At 39.4% G+C, this 16847-nt stretch overlaps 2 protein-coding genes and 1 long non-coding RNA gene across 5 annotated transcripts in view; 2 read left to right on the top strand and 1 right to left on the bottom strand.

Annotated features, from left to right (window-relative positions):
• cfap54 (cilia and flagella associated 54) overlaps window positions 1-14706 on the bottom strand; it is a 37055-nt gene extending 22349 nt beyond the window's left edge. The window contains exons 1-19 of one of the 3 annotated variants that reach the window (XM_061962460.1): window positions 13157-14706; window positions 7792-7897; window positions 7495-7644; window positions 7228-7393; window positions 7106-7164; window positions 3693-3836; window positions 3488-3601; window positions 3279-3380; window positions 2957-3149; window positions 2246-2344; window positions 2049-2161; window positions 1860-1971; window positions 1671-1747; window positions 1076-1195; window positions 854-980; window positions 699-739; window positions 450-575; window positions 203-374; window positions 4-137 (exon numbers count right to left, since the gene is read on the bottom strand). In XM_061962460.1, coding sequence (XP_061818444.1) covers window positions 4-137; window positions 203-374; window positions 450-575; window positions 699-739; window positions 854-980; window positions 1076-1195; window positions 1671-1747; window positions 1860-1971; window positions 2049-2161; window positions 2246-2344; window positions 2957-3149; window positions 3279-3380; window positions 3488-3601; window positions 3693-3836; window positions 7106-7164; window positions 7228-7393; window positions 7495-7644; window positions 7792-7893 — 2151 coding nt within the window. In that variant the 5' untranslated portion in view covers window positions 7894-7897; window positions 13157-14706. Of the gene's footprint in view, window positions 1-3; window positions 138-202; window positions 375-449; window positions 576-698; window positions 740-853; window positions 981-1075; window positions 1196-1670; window positions 1748-1859; window positions 1972-2048; window positions 2162-2245; window positions 2345-2956; window positions 3150-3278; window positions 3381-3487; window positions 3602-3692; window positions 3837-7105; window positions 7165-7227; window positions 7394-7494; window positions 7645-7791; window positions 7898-11450; window positions 11629-13156 lie in introns of those variants that run through there. The other 2 variants (XM_061962457.1, XM_061962458.1) reach the window with 2 other exon arrangements.
• On the top strand, window positions 11458-13166 carry LOC133607640 (uncharacterized). Its single transcript, XR_009815432.1, has 3 exons — window positions 11458-11745; window positions 12289-12475; window positions 12567-13166. It is a non-coding gene; the product is annotated as an uncharacterized lncRNA (long non-coding RNA).
• Window positions 14707-14833: 127 nt separating the features above from the next.
• On the top strand, window positions 14834-16145 carry LOC133607638 (alpha-crystallin B chain-like). Its single transcript, XM_061962466.2, has 3 exons — window positions 14834-15076; window positions 15142-15264; window positions 15333-16145. The coding sequence occupies exons 1-3, from the start codon at window positions 14897-14899 to the stop codon at window positions 15522-15524; spliced, it is 495 nt and encodes a 164-aa protein (XP_061818450.1). The 5' UTR covers window positions 14834-14896; the 3' UTR covers window positions 15525-16145.
• The last annotated feature ends 702 nt before the right edge of the window (window positions 16146-16847 follow it).

The raw sequence follows: 16847 nt of genomic DNA, 5'->3' as shown, positions 1-16847 counted from the left end.
AACCTCTAAAAGACTCTTGATGTCACTGGACTCCTTTGACTTTATCCTGTCATACACCAGCAAAGCTTTCTGAGTCAGAAAAAGTGCTTTGGACACTTTGTTCTTCTTGATCTTGTCCAACAGATCAGACTCTGTGCCTGTATTAATAAAACAATATATCAATGACAGGTGAGTACTTAAGGATTTTGCAAGTCAGGCTCACCTTCATTCAGTTGTGTTAACTTAAGAGAAGCCCGATGGTGGACAATGGTTAGTTCAAGAAGAAGGTCCATGACAAGCGAGGACATTTGTGAAGACGGGCTGGACCGAGACTCTTTAAAATCTGAGTCATTTTCTTCATTTCTTTTATCCTCTTTGCTTCCCTCCTCTGTCTTCTAAAAAGGACGATCATCCAGCCATGACATAGGGGACATAGTTGATGCAAAAATAGTGTTGCAAACAGCATGTACCAGGTAAGCTGCATCGGTGACTGCAGAGCCATCTTGGGGCATTAGTGTGACCACACACTTGACCAGAGCCTGGAAACCCATTGCCACTACCTCACACACCTTCTTAAGAAGATCTTTACATGACCCCTGTAAATACACACATTGTACTGTTTTTCTCCGCACAATCTTCAGGAAGTGATGTAAAGGTTATGCAAATGGTTGGCAGGACATACATACTCTTATCAAAAGAACAATGCAAAAACAAAATACCTGAAGAAGGGAAACTGTCTTTTCACCATCACTTTTGACTTCTTCACATGTAATTAAAGAGAAATAATTAGGGTTTTAAAAGTAAAACATATATACAGTAACATATATAGAAAAGTACTCGTCAGGATTGTCATACGCAGCTTAACAATTCTTACTGCGATCAGCTGCACTCTCTAGCAGTAAGACCACGCTGTGGATCATCTCAGCTGTCTTTAAGCAGTCAATTGTTGCCAGGTCACAGGCGAAGGCCACATCACACTGCATGGATAGACACCATGCCCACTGCATAGGTATAAAGAGAATGTACATTAAGCAGTGGACAAAGCAGAACAAATCAAACAATGTTTATCCGATTAAACAAAGTGCTGAGGTGTTACCTTGTCGTGGTCCTTTGTGAGCTCTGGGTTTGTGAGCTCATCCATCACTATCACCAACTTCAGCTTCCCCCACAGAAAGAGCAAAACATCCCAAACCAGTTCCACATCTGGTCGTGCCTTCTACAAAACACATTTGTGTATGTACAGGTGAAACTCAAAACATTTGAATATAGTGCAAAAATCTATTCATGTCAGCAATTCAACTTAAAATATGAAACTAAAATGTGAATAAACTCATTACATGCAAAGTGAGAGCTGTCAAGCCTTTATATAATTTTGATGATAATGGCTTACAGTTTATGAAAACCTCAAATTTTCAGAGATTTTAAATTTGAGGTTTTCATAACCTGTAAACCATGATCCTCAAAATGATATAAAAAAAAAAAGGCTTGAAATAATTGAGTTGCATTTTATGAGTCTATGTCATATATTAGTTTCACCTTGAAAATGTAATTGCTGGAATAAACTACACAATATTGTTTTTGTTTGTTTCACCTGTGTATACATACAGTACATGCACAGGTCCAGCACTGTTTACAGCCGAGTGTAAAAACCCATGAAACTACAACATTTATAAGCTGTTTTATGAACTTACAGGGGCATAACCACAAACAGCCTTGTGCATAGTCTCTGTCAGGATAATGATACCATCAAGGCACCACTTGTTTCTTTCTGTGGAAAAACGAGATCATGTTATTATTTTAATTAAAATACAAGATAGGAGCTTGCCATAAAAAAAAAGACATTTTTACTAAAGGTCAGCATTAACAATAACTATGCGTACCAGTGTTGACGTCCTCTTTAATCCTTCGCCTCTGGTAAGCCTTAAGAGTGTTGAAACCATTGATTAAGTTGAGTTCATGTTCTGCCTTCCTGAATGAAGGGCCCTCCACCGCCTGACATACACAACCAGCTTTCTTCAAGACATTTGCAATATAACACACTTTTTTCTCATGCAAAAAATGCTACTTACAGACAGAATCTGCAGCATCGGACTGGTGTGTTCAGCAAAAGCTTCCGGTTGCTTGTACTGATACATCAACTTAATGAACCTCACGGCAGCAGTGATGGGCACTTTGTTTTCTCCTGTAGCAAGACAATGATTCAATGGAAACAAAATAGATAGGGTGCCTTTAACTTTGTTGTGTGACACATTCAACAATGACTTACCCGCAATTGCTAATTCCATTAGTGTCGTTGTTGTGGTCAGCGCACTGAGAGGCACACATGGCTGATCGTTACGCTTTTGATCACTAGTACTAGCCACTCCTTGAAAGTACAATATACAAACATTTAGTACAGAGAGTGACACTTTTGGGACACATGTCAATAAAACAGTTCCGAGGTGTCTCAACCCAAAGAGCTGGGCAAAACCCCTTTAAACACCCCTGTTCAGAGCAGACAGTTTTGGGATGTGAGCATGCATGTCGCACGCTGAAAAAACAGGATTCACACAAAAAACTTCAGTCTGAGTCCTAACAAAAAGGAGAATTAACCTCAAAGCTAAGAATATACAGACGCCAGTCGGTACGCCCGACAGTCAAGCCAAGATAAAATAGAATGTGATATCATGGGTGTGTAATGTAACGATCATACAACCAAAATTCAGTTTTGCTTGGCTTTTGGTTTTAACATGATATTGATTCCATGTAGTGGATTTTGATAATGAAAAATGGCTGCTCTTTGCCAAGTTAGCTGTCAAGTCACACATTTTTGACATAGGAATCTCAAAGAAAAAAACGTAATTGTGTAATTTCACACTGAATGGTTGGGCAGGCACTCCAGCCACAAATATGTGTTATCAATCAATTGATAAGTCACTGTTCCATTATAAATCCTCTTTAATGTCCAACTATGCTAGCAGCATTGATTTGTACTGACCAGATAATATACAAATGCCAGCAGAAAAGAGTTCCAGGACCACTTCTTGCAACTCCAGTTCATCCGGTATCCTCGTCTGCAGCGGGCGCATGGAACTGTCCCACAGAGCTTCACAAATGCCCAAGAACTGGGCTGCACTGCAGTCAAAGAGGCCCATCAGCATTCGCTCTGTGGCGTTACGAGGCCATGGTATCTACGGCACACATTTGGTTCAAATGTCAACGACAAACAAAGCCATTTTTGTCAGGCAGCTGTTGTTCTACGGGTGAGAATACTATATTACAGAATGCATGTACGCTTGGATTTTACAGTTTTGACATACATTTGGAAAGTCCTTCAGGGTAGTTTTGGTCTTGATTGTGATATAATGCTTGGGTTTCCTCCTGGTCTCAAACACGGCACGCTTGAACATCTGGGTGGCTAGCTGGAAGAAAAAAAATCATTTTCGGTTTTGGACTATGATTGAAGCATACTATAGCAAAAAGTAGTAGCAATAATAATAATAGAATGAAATGAAAGCTTGTTTAGTGCCTTGATAGAGGCCTCTCTATAAGTCATCTGAGTCTCTTGAGTGGCAGGACCACCATCCTGCTTGTCCTGCTCCGCGAGGTCATTGATTTTTCCAAGAGCTCTCCTGGCAAATTCCTGATAGCATTTAAAAGCACAAATACGATTAAGTAGTAAACAGCACTATTGATTATAGGGACCAAGGTGATCCAAAAGTGTCATCTCTTACCTCTGCCTGCAGAGAAACCTGGTTGGCATAGTAACAGTGACATACAGCACAGTAGAGTGTGACAATCCATGGAAGATGTTTAGCAGTCATGACATGGATGTATGGCTCTAAACTCAGGCTTGACCACAAAAGGTACTCAAGTGCCTTAAAGAAAACAGAAGAATAATGTTGATTGTTATTATCAGGGAAAAAAAACTGTGCTGGAAGACGACTGCCCGGTATTTTTAATCAGATTAATCACAGGGTTCAGTGTATTAATTTCAATTGATCAGGAATAAATATCACTCATTTCAATATATATTAATTGTATTTTACTTTTGTATGAGCATAAAAACTGTTTTTTAGGGCTGCACCTAACGATTATTTGAATAGTCGACTAGTCAGCAATTATTTTCAACTATAGTCAACTATAGTCAACGATTATTGCTAATGATCTGCTGTACATGTTTGAGTTTCACGTTAATTTTAATTGATTTTAAAACTCATAGTAAATTAAAGTGTAACAAAAAAAACATAAATTACTGAGAGATTAGTGGTTTTGCTTTATTTAAAAAAAGTACATTATCACAGTGAAAAATAAATTAACAGACCTAAAGTATAGCGCAAGATGTCCTGTAAACATGACATTCAGTGCAAAAAGTATTTGCAATACATTATGGCACTTTATTCGGGCTGTGTGGAATACTATACTCTTTTTTTTAATTTTTTTTTTTTTTTTATTGTTTTATTATTATTTTTAAGTATTTACCTGGTTTTTGAACTCTTATTTAATTACCTGAATGTTAATGAATCTGTAATGGTGATCCTGACTGTTCTTTGTTGTTATTGTTAATGTTATTGTTATTTGATTGTCTGTACACACCAACCTGTCTGAAATTAGCCTTTGGCTAAGACCTGACATAATTACATTTTATGTATGTAATGTATATAATGCATTATTTTATGTCCATTAATATGTGCGGTCCCTATTTTAAATAAATAATTGAATCAAATTTAATTGAATCCAGTACTGTTAGGGTTATTTAGCTGCAATGATTTACCTAAAGGAATAAAAGTGTAAAAATTAACATTCCTGGTGGTCTATCAATTAATATTTTATTAAGCGACTGTCAACAATAACACATTTTTGTTGATAATTTTTATAATCGACATGGTTATTTATGTCGACTAATCGTAGCAGAGATACTGTTTCTATAAACTAACAGTTATCTGCATTAATGTCAACCTGTTAGTCCTTAACTTGTTATTCAAGTGCTATTTTAAGATGGAAAAATAGTCCTTCCTGCAGAATCTCTGTAAAAATGTATTTTTGTGTACTCAAATTTCCCATGGAGAGGATCATTGTGCGTTTAGCGTGTTCCATATTGACTAGTTCGGTTCTGCGGCCTATCACTAACGGATCAACTGCACATTTGCACGTGCACAACATTTTCACTACTTGGACAAACTGCCTGATATGTGTTGCCAGAGTCATTTCAGGGATTTTGAGTCATTCTGCACCGAAGATGGGTCAGTTAGATTTACATTTTGTTTTTTAATTGAATTAATAATGGATGCATCCACTTTTGAAGGGGACCTATACTGCAAAACCAACTTTTCTTACATATTGGTACATGTTTTTGTTTATTTGGGAGCTGCATAAATCCCAAAATTTTAAAATCAAACCATCGCGGCAAGGCGGAGACATTTATAAAACAACATTTCCTTCTTTCGTACTTCCTCCTAACAAGCCATTTTAAAAGTTCCCCATTATTGAGATTTTTCCCATTGATGACTTAGGCAAATACCTACATATATGGTAAAGTGTTACTGGAAGAGCTTTGCACGAGTCCGCCATTGTAGTCAGTAGGTTCCTCCTTTTTCTCTATCCTCTTGTTGCTGGGCAGACTAGCTTGTACATGCACATGAATCCTCCACTGTTGCCATTTCTAATACACAGTAGCATATAGTTCAAACTAGGGATGTCCGATAATATCGGACTGCCGATATTATCGGCCGATAAATGCTTTAAATGTAATATCGGAAATTATCGGTATCGGTTTCAAAAAGTAAAATGTATGACTTTTTGAAACCCCGCTGTGTACACGGACATAGGGAGTAGTACAGAGCGCCAATAAACCTTAAAGGCACTGCCTTTGCGTGCCGGCCCAATCACATAATATCTACGGCTTTTCACACACACAAGTGAATGCAAGCATACTTGGTCAACAGCCATACAGGTCACACTGAGGGTGGCCGTATAAACAACTTTAACACTGTTACAACTATGCACCACACTGTAAAACCCACACCAAAACCCACACCACACCCACACTGTAAAACCCACACCAAACAAGAATGACAAACACATTTCGGGAGAGCATCCGCACCGTAACACAACATAAACACAACAGAACAAATACCCAGAACCCTTGCAGCACTAACTCTTCCGGGACGCTACAATATACACCCCCCGCTACCACCCCTCCCCCCACACCTCAACCCCGCCCACCCCAACCCCGCCCACCTCAACCTCCTCATGCTCTCTCAGGGAGAACATGTCCCAAATTCCAAGCTGCTGTTTTGAGGCATGTTAAAAAAAATAATGCACTTTGTGACTTCAATAATAAATAAGGCAGCGCCATGTTGGCATTTTTTCCCATAACTTGAGTTGATTTATTTTGGAAAACCTTGTTACATTGTTTAATGCATCCAGCGGGGCATCACAACAAAATTAGGCATAATAATGTGTTAGTTCCACGACTGTATATATCGGTATCGGTTGATATCGGAATCGGTAATTAAGAGTTGGACAATATCGGAATATCGGATATCGGCAAAAAAGCCATTATCGGACATCTCTAGTTCAAACTTATATTTGTCAGTAGAGTCCATATTGAAGCACTAAAAAATACAACATGGTTGAAAAAAATCATAATAGGACCCCTTTATGCATTAATTTTGACAGCCCTACATTTGATCAATTAAAATGTTTTTTTTTTTTTATTTAAATCAATTTAGGATAAATGCAAAGTTTTACGCAGTATTCTTAATTGTTGTACATGTATAAGAAAGAAGTTTACTAAGGTATAATACAATTTTAATAAAGTAAATTGATGCATGAAAAGGGCAATACTGCCACCTAGTGGTGTTTTATGGGTATTGCTGGTATTAATAATGCCTTCCAATATTTACAATTAAATGCATTGCTCATATTGTGCTGAGCAGCCAAGACCCTTTTCTGTGGTGGCATTACAAAAACACTTTTGATGCAAGTCCAGATTGCTGAAGTTTTGATTGACATGTCACAAGATGATGGTTGGAACCCCAAATTTTGTTTGACTTCCCATAAAACAATTGGTTGTTCTCCAAAATGTGTTTAGGGCCATTCGACTTCTGGAAGCTCCACTGTACCCCTGCGCAGCAATACGTACCTTTGCATTATGATTCACTGTCATCAGGTAGCGGCAGATGCTGTAGATGTGCAAAGTACCTGTAATAACATTTCGAGGTTCAATTTCATGATAAACAGATACCTTTTGCAGCCACTGATTACCATTATAAATCTGCCAACAGAGGTGCTCGTGTGGCTGAAAAGCCTGCATCATTATCCTGATGAATTTCAGCACATCCAGCAGTTTTGAAAGCCCCTTCTCACTGAGGACCATGGGCCTTTTCTCCAACTCAAATATGCACAATGCACAGCCCAGCATTGAACGGACCTACGGAAACACAATCCAGAAATTTACATTATCAACAATGTTTCTGACTTTCATTTAGAAGCTTGATTGTAGCATGCCCAAACACACTGTGTGCAGAGTACCTTCATGCTAAAGATAGCTTGGTCTGTGTCAAAACCTTCAGGGAAGAAGCAGGCCAGGAAGTGGTCCAGATCTCTAATGTCACTTATACTGGTTGAGCAGAACTGAATCAGGTGCAGACCGTAGCCTTGGGACAGAGCCAGCTGATACAACTGCAAAGACACAGGAAATAGCTAAAGCACTAAATAATTCATAGAAAAATACAAAATAAATAAATGAATAAAGTAAAAATAAAAATCTTCCATAAAATCTAAATATATGTATATACTGTAACCAAGTCATTTCTGGCTTCAGTCTACCTTTAATCCAGCGAGAAAATCTCCTATCCGTACCATGCCCTCCTGATACAATGCAGAAGGCAGACGACGTTTATAGTTTTGCCAAATCTCTGCCAGCAACATATTCCTGCAAATGTTATGAAATGAAACATGTAAAATGATCCATAAATAATATATACAAATTGCTCTTAATATGATTACAATGGAAACCGTGTTGATTATACTGAGCTTCACTAAAAATATTTTTTGTCAACAAGGAACCCAGCAGGCACAAGACATTAAAACATTGAGAACATTTGTTGAATTAGGGCTGACGTTGAGCAACTCAAACATAACGTTGAAACAACATGCTTTTTGACGACGTTTATTCAATGTTGGGTTCTGACATTGATTTGACCATTGAATTATGATCAATTCCCAAACAGTATTCTACAACACAAATGCAACGTTGAAACAACATGCTTTTTGACAACTTTTATTCAATGTTAGGTTGTGACGTTGGTTTGACCTTTAAAATGTTGTCATTTCCCAACCAACAATGTGGATCCAACATTGGACATCAATGTTGTCTCAACTTACGAATACAACTATTTCGCAATGTCGTTTTAAATTCAGTTTCAAAAGACATGTTCAGTCGTGGTCAAACGTTTACATACACTTGTGAAGAACATAATGTCATGGCTGTCTTGAGTTTCCAATAATTTCTACAGCTCTTATTTTGTTGTGATAGAGTGATTGGAGCACATACTTGTTGGTCACAAAAAACATTAATGAAGTTTGGTTCTTTTATGAATTTATTATGGGTCTACTGAAAATGTGACCAAATCTGCTGGGTCGAAAGTATACATACAACAATGTTAATATTTGGCTACATGTTTCTTGGCAAGTTTCACTGCAATAAGGCACTTTTGGTAGCCATCCACATGCTTCTGGCAAGCTTCTGGTTGAATTTTTGACCACTCCTCTTGACAAAATTGTTGCAGTTCAGCTAAATTTGTTGGTTTTCTGACATAGACCACCGAACTTTCCTCCAGAAGGTCTTATCTTTGTCCATGTGATGTCAGATTAAACAAAAATTCAGCTCTTTGGCCACAATACCCAGCAATATGTGTGGAGGAGAAATGGTGTGGCCTTTAATCCCAAGAACACCAAACCTACCGTCAAGCATGGTGGTGGTAGTATTATGCCCTGGGCCTGTTTTGCTGCCAATGGAACTGGTGCTTTACAGAGAGTAAATGGGACAATGAAAAAAGTGGATTACCACCAAATTCTTCAGGACAACCTAAAATCATCAGCCCGGAGGTTGGGTCTTGGGCGCAGTTGGGTGTTCCAAAAGGACAATGACCCCAAACACACGTCAAAAGTGGTAAAGGAATGACTAAATCAGGCTAGAATTAAGGTTTTAGAATGGCCTTCCCAAAGTCCTGACTTAAACGAGCGGACAATGCTGAAAAAACAAGTCCATGTCAGAAAACCAACAAATTTAGCTGAACTGCACCAATTTTGTCAAGAGGAGTGGTCAACAATTCAACCAGAAGCTTGCCAGAAGCTTGTGGATGGCTACCAAAAGTGCCTTATTGCAGTGAAACTTGCCAAGGGACATGTAACCAAATATTAACATTGCTGTATGTATACTTTTGACCCAGCAGATTTGGTCACATTTTCAGTAGACTCATAATAAATTCATAAAAGAAGCAAACTTCATGAATGTTTTTTGTGACCAACAAGTATGTGCTCCAATCACTCTATCACAACAAAATAAGAGCTGTAGAAATTATTGGAAACTCAAGACAGCCATGACATTATGTTCTTTACAAGTGTATGTAAACTTTTGACCACAAGAGTATGTATAATCAACATTGCACCAATGTCTTGTGCCTGCTTATCATACTTGCCAACCCTCCCGGATTTTCCGGGAGACTCCCGAAATTCAGCACCTCTCCCGAAAACCTCCCGGGACAAATTTTCTCCCGAAAATCTCCCGAAATTCAGGCGGAGCTGGAGGCCACGCCCCCTCCAGCTCCATGCGGACCTGAGTGAGACAGCCTGTTTTCACGTCCGCTTTCCCACAATATAAACAGCGTGCCTGCCCATCACGTTATAAGTGTAGAATGATCAAGGGCGAGTTCTTGGTTTCTTATGTGGGTTTATTGTTAGGCAGTTTCATTAACGTCCTCCCAGCGCGGTAACAACACACAACAACAGCAGTCACGTTTTCGTCTACCGTAAAGCAGTTTGTCTGCCGTAAACAGCAATGTTGTGACACTCTTAAACAGGACAATACTGCCATCTACTGTACATGCATATGTGACAATAACATCTAGGGCTTTTAGAGAGTAAAGTGCACAACTGCGCACACAACAAAGAGACGAAGCAGAATGCATCATCAGAGAGGGTGTTCAGCATGGTTAGAAAAATAGCGACAGAGAATAGAACAAGGATGGACAATTCAACCCTTAACTCAACAATGAGTAGATGAGTGTTATGTGTGTGTATATGTGTAAATAAATGAACACTGAAATTCAAGTATTTCTCTTATTTATATATATATATATATATATATATATATATATATATATATATATATATATACACATATACATATATATATATTTTTTGTTATATATATATATATATATATATATATATATATATATATACATATATATATATATATATATATAAATAAAATAAATATATATATATATATATATATAGCTAGAATTCACTGAAAGTCAAGTATTTCATATATATATATATATATATATATATATATATATATATATATATATATATATATATATATATACAGGGGCGCCGCTAGGGATTTTGGGCCCCATGAAAATAATCTTTACAGGGCCCCCAACACAGTGTCATTATTTTTTCTGTATTATAATTTCATCATCATTAGGGGCCTCTCTGGGCCCCCCTCCATCATGGGCCCCTAGAATCCGTCTCCTTTACCCCCCCCCCCTTTTTGGCGCCCCTGTATATATATATATATATATATATATATATATATGAAATACTTGACTTGGTGAATTCTAGCTGTAAATATACTCCTCCCCTCTTAACCACGCCCCCAACCACGCCCCCCTCCCCCACCACACCTCCCGAAATCGAAATCTCAAGTTTGGAAAGTATGCTGCTTATAGATCTGTTCTTGTTTTGTGGTGCATTTTGCTTATTTAAAGTAACATTTGTCGAATATCAGTATAAATATTAGTTAAGATTCGAAAACTAGTCCTGCATGGAAATATATTTTTTGGAAAAACAAAAAACAAAAACAGTTTTGATGCTGATTTCAAATACTTAACTTTGCTTAAAATGTCCACTATTTGTAGTGCATGTTAAAACTTCACCAACAATTGTTTTGTATAAATATACTCCAAAATTGCAATAGTATCCTGTAGTTATTAGTAACTAACCACAGCAGATAAGCAGTCTGCTTAACATAGAAGGTAATTTTATGTAACTTTAATATAACTTTAAAAGTAATCCAAAATAATATCGATGTCGATTTGAGCATGAAATGTAAACCTCCTGAAGAATAAAGTGTGGCTAGCTGAGATAGGCTCCAGCACCCCCCACGACCCAAAAAGGGACAAGCGGTAGAAAATAGAATGGATGGTGGATAGCTAACAAGCTAGTAGTTCCATGAGCAGTCACAGCGAGCTTACCCTTTAGCAAACGAGACGTTGTCACGGCTGGGCGACGACGCGACTCGTTTCATTATTGTCATAAACGAGCCAATATCTCGGTCAAAAGATACAATGACCGGGTTTCTTTTGTCAAGTTTTCCATAATAGCTAGCGGGTAATCCCACCGTCGCCATTTGAGTGGTTTTAACCGGCGAAAAACAAGTCTGGAGAAGGGCATGTCACCATGGCAACGGCGCTAACTAAACCGACGCCATTGCTTGTGACGTTGCAGTCCGGCTGGAGAAAAAAGTCGGAATTCTTCCTGTCTTTATTGGTCTGTATGGAAAACAACCGAAATGATGTGTGCTTTAAAAACTATTCTGTGTGTGACAACACTACCTTTGTTCTTAGTTTATCAACCTATTATCACATACATTATACATTTGAGATAGTGACCATTAAAAACTCATAAGTGGGCTAGTGTACTGCAATGGGTTGGTAATTTCATTTACTAAAATCATGAATGGTGGAGCATTCGTTGTTGAAACATTTGGGGGTTCCGCTGAGGTTTTGATTTCAGAATTGTGTGGTCATCCCTACCCCTATCAAAATAGTAACATGCTCTAATTATAGTCCAGACATTTATTTACCTATAAATAAACCACAAAGAAGACAGGACGCTATGGGATGCATCTAAAATCTCAATACTTATATATTACAACTTAATTTTCTTTTAACTTTTGCAACCCCTGGCAAAAAGTATGGAATCACTTGACTTGGAGGATGTTCAGTCAGTTGTTTATTTTGTAGAAAAAAATAGACAGAAATTACACAACTCTATAGTCATTTGAAATGGCAACTTTCTTGTCACGGCCAGGGCGCATCCCAATGCGCACTCAACTGGGCGCTCTGCTGATTGCGCCACTCCGGCAGAGGCTGCGCCAGTGCACAGCTGCAATCAATCAGTGGCAATCAGCACACCTGAAGCTGATCATCAGGCCTGCCTTCATAAGCCTGCACAAACTGCTATCCGGCGCTAGAACAGAGCAATCTGTTCCTGTACAGTAAGCCGAAATTCTCCACGCTAGATGCATACTCTCTCGGTTTCTCCCTCTTCGTGTTTGATTGGTCCCGTGTCCCCCTTGTCTCTTGCAGCAACCCTTCCTTCGTTCCCACGTGACAAGCTGTGTGTCTCGTCTCGCCCCTGTGTTCCCCTCTGGTTCTCTGGCTGCCTCTTGGATCTTGACCTCCCACCTGGACACAGACCTTTTGACGCCTCTCTATCGCCCCCAACTTCCTGTCGGCCTCTCGGATCTACGAGCTTGCCCTGCCCCTTTTGGACTTGCCTCTCGCTCAACAGCTAATCTCCACACAGATGCACACACATACACATTTTGATTATTTACAGACATAATTTATTATTTATATATACTGTGATGTGTGGGCACAAACCAACCTCCCAGAGACAGTTCTGTTAATGTTCAAACGCAGCGGCGTTGGTTTATTCAGCAACTTTTCTGAATGCAGGTTAACTTAGAGTTCTCCCGATTGGGGCTTCCATTGAAACAAACAAATTATCGCATTTTTTATGCCTTGATCAGGTCTCCTAAACTGCCTGGAACATAGAGCAGATAAATCTCTGATCAGTGCAAAGTTCAATAAATCACAGCATTCAATGAATCCAACATATTACACATTTAGCAGACTAATTTACAAACTATATTTCAGTGGCGCAACACACTTACCGCCCGATGGGAGCAGACCTTTCCCAGCAGGGAGCCAGCCACACAATGAGTCATACGCTGAGGTGCTATTTAAATCAAACACAGTGATTGCCAACCTGACACAGCTGCCTTGGGGCAGGTGGCCACACATCAGCCTGATTGAGAATAAAATTAGAGATGTACTTGCCTTCAATGACCACACCTAGAGGTTGGCGTAGTTTGACTGCCTGGTGCATGCTTTCCTTGTGATGGCTGGCCCTCTGCCTATTCTCACCTGTTCGGAGGTAATGTGATGCTCCACAATACATACATACATACATACATACATAGAGCTAGTAATACGCCCCTGTTGTCTGTGCCGTCTCCTTTCCCCGCCGTACACATTTCTGGCTTCAAGAAACACTAAAATAAATCAAGAATATAAATTGTGGTAATAACAGTTTAATTTTCTAGATCAAACTGAGTGAAAATCATAGAATCATTCAATTCTGAGGAAAAAAAGTATATACCCGGTACATTTTAGTTTCCAAAGCTAACACCTGCATTAGGTTAAATCTGCTCATTAGTCTGAAGTTAAAAGGAAGTGTTCACACTTTGGAGAGCTGTTGCACCAGGTGGATTGACATGAATCATATCTCCTACACAAACAGTTGTTAATGGAAACCATAGAAAGGATTATTAAACTTCTGCAGAAAGATAACATGCGATGTCATGCTCTTAGCATTACAAGAATCATAACAGTTGCCAGTGGCGAATAATAATCCCACCCAGAAGGCAGATTGGCACTGGCATATAAAGCTCTATGATTGGTGATCAGACGCCGGTGAGTTTCCTGATCACTAATCAGATGCTTCTAGCAATCAGAAAGTAAACAAAGGGAGGAAAAGTTCGCCGGGAACAGAACTAAACACTAAACATAGGGAAACCACAAACAAAGGCAAAACAATAAAAATGCAATTGTGTCCAAATATTGGGCTAATTTTAAAGTTTGATTAAATAATGCAAGCGAGTAATAACCTCTGATTAATCACAATTTAAAGGTGTAATTATTCTGATTTAAAAAATTATAATTTGACAGAACTACTTGGTGAGAGTTTTTACAGCATTATACCATAAGTACAACTTTAGAATAGCTTTTGTTGGGGTTTTGTTTCAGCCACCTGCAGACAAAGAGGATGATAACATTGAAATGTGTCATGATGATCAAAAATGGAATGACATACATCACATTGGATGGGACTCCATATTTGGTATCTGAGCTTACAGCAAAAATGATACAGGCTTTAGATGCCACCTAATGCTGCGCCATACAAACTCATCACTTCCCATTCAAGCCTCACATCCACTTCGCTCGCAGTCCTAAAGCTTCTGGCACTGGCAGGCCGGCAGGCTAATGCTCTGGCAGTTGGTCCTCATACAAACATGTGCGCTTGGACCCAGACGGGGGCATTTCCTGGGTAGAGCACATAGGCAGCATCAGCAGTATTCACAGCCAATGTCACATCATGAGGGAGAGACACCGACAGAGAGACAGCCAGCCAGCCACAACAATGAGGGCAATGGTCGGATAAACAGTTGACAGTATTGTTCTGGAAAGATCAGCCTGTTGGCAGTGCAAGTGGGTTGTTACGGGAGGTGGGGGAGACGTGGACACTCGGGATGAGATGGGAGGGGAAAGCGCTATAAATGTGCAGCGGAAAGGCACAGTGAGCACACATCTGACACCAAATCAGACACCTCATCTCTTTCCAGATACTCATCATGGATATCCCCATCCAGTACCCCTGGTACCGCCGGGCCTTCCCGTACAGACGTACCGACCTGTCCTTTGCCGAGTCTCTCACGGATTGGCCTCTGGTCTGGCCTTTCCCGTGGTCCTTCGCTTGGATGCGTCCCTCCTTCATGCGCTGGTTAAACTGGCCCGAGAACGGACACAGTGAGGTAATCCATGACTGAGGCATTAGTAGTAGTCCAAGTACAGGCTTCTCAGTATTGTGTCTATGCAGATGCACGTGGAAAAGGATCGCTATGTGATTTATCTGGATGTGAAGCATTTCTCACCGGATGAGCTGAGCGTCAATGTCAGCGACGAGTTCATCACAATACACGCCAAACATGAAGACAGACAGGTTGGTCGAGCACCTTTGACCGCAATTGAAAGATCGACACGTGGCGACCGATTGCTTGTCTGTTCTAGGACGACCATGGCTTCGTGTCCAGGGAGTTCCTGAGGAAGTACAGGCTCCCCTCCGGGATATCGTGTGCTGACATCACCTCCAGCTTGTCGGTCGACGGCGTGCTGACTATCACCGCGCCCAGGTCTTCACCCGGCCCAGAGCGCAACATTCCGATATCCTGTGAGGATGGATCAGCTAAACAGAAAATGTAGAGCCGCGTCGGAAAAGGAAGCATCCGACGCAGTTTCACGATACTAATCCTCACGATTACTAAAAGTGTGTTTGTATTTAACTTGTTTTGTGAGCAGGTGAGTTCATGTATAGGTGGGGCAGCCATGTCTAGTGTAGAGCCTGCTAATAAACTAGTATCTAACTTACTACTATTGTCACATGCCTGCAAAACATAGATTCATAGGTTAGGGTACTATCAAAAAGATGCACAGCCAATATTGAAAACCAAATATTACACCACCTTGAATGTAAAAGTGCTAACATTTTCAACTGGATCCAAACAAAAAAATGATTGTTATAGTGCCTGGATGAGTGAGTCCATTTTTTTCTACGTGTGTGTGTGTGTGTTCTCCAGAGGCGTCGTTTGTGTATTAGCTCGGGACCATGGGTGTGCTTCACTGAGAAGGGGTAAACAGGTATTGGATGAAGAAGGAAACTATTGTAATAATGATATAACCTGTATTTATGTATGTGTGTGTCGCATGAGTGGGAACGAGCTCGATGATGATGATGATGATGATGATCCCCCTAGGAAATGGTAACAATCCCCTGGTATAATTAACTGAAAATACATAGAATAAACATTGAAATATAAAACGAAAGTGTCTACTGAGTGTCTTTACAAAAGTGTTTATTTTCTTTCTTCTTCAATGCTATAGTACAGACATGAGTCGAAATCAGTTTCTTTACATCTTATAGAGCAAGGGTGTCCAAAGTGCGGTACGAGGCTATTTGCGGCCCGGAGTTAACTTTTTAACGGTCCACAGCACAATAGTTATCATTCTAATTTTGCAGATATACACCTCAATTCCAAATAATTTGTTACTTGACAAATGATACCTGTTAGCATGCTAGCTTTTTTCCTTTTTTTAGCTAATTTAGTAGGTATACATATGTTAGCATGTTAGCATTTTAAACAGATTTTTCAGGTACACGCCTCAGAGTAAGATATTTTGGTACTTGACGCATGTTACAGTTAGCATTTTAGCATGATAACATTAGCATCTTAGCTTTTTGAGCAGGTATACACCTCAGCATGTGCATTCTATTGAAAATCTAAAACATTAGTACAGTTAAGTCATCAAATTCAGGACTACATCGGCTTATGAGTTTGATTGCTTCTGTAACCCAAAATAATCATATCGCAAATCAATGTTCCCCATTGAAATTAATCAAGTTATTCCGTGCTGAGCCATACTAAAACACCACAATTTCAACCTGTAACATGCTTTTAAATAAGAACAACTAACTTCTAAACAACAAATATTGTATCAAGTACAGGACCATCCCTGGCTAATTTGGAG

The sequence above is a fragment of the Nerophis lumbriciformis genome, linkage group LG09 (genome assembly GCF_033978685.3).
Source record: "Nerophis lumbriciformis linkage group LG09, RoL_Nlum_v2.1, whole genome shotgun sequence".
Lineage (NCBI taxonomy): Eukaryota > Metazoa > Chordata > Actinopteri > Syngnathiformes > Syngnathidae > Nerophis > Nerophis lumbriciformis.
The sequence above is the reverse complement of the archived record's forward strand: the minus strand, read 5'-3'. Positions and strand labels throughout refer to the sequence as shown.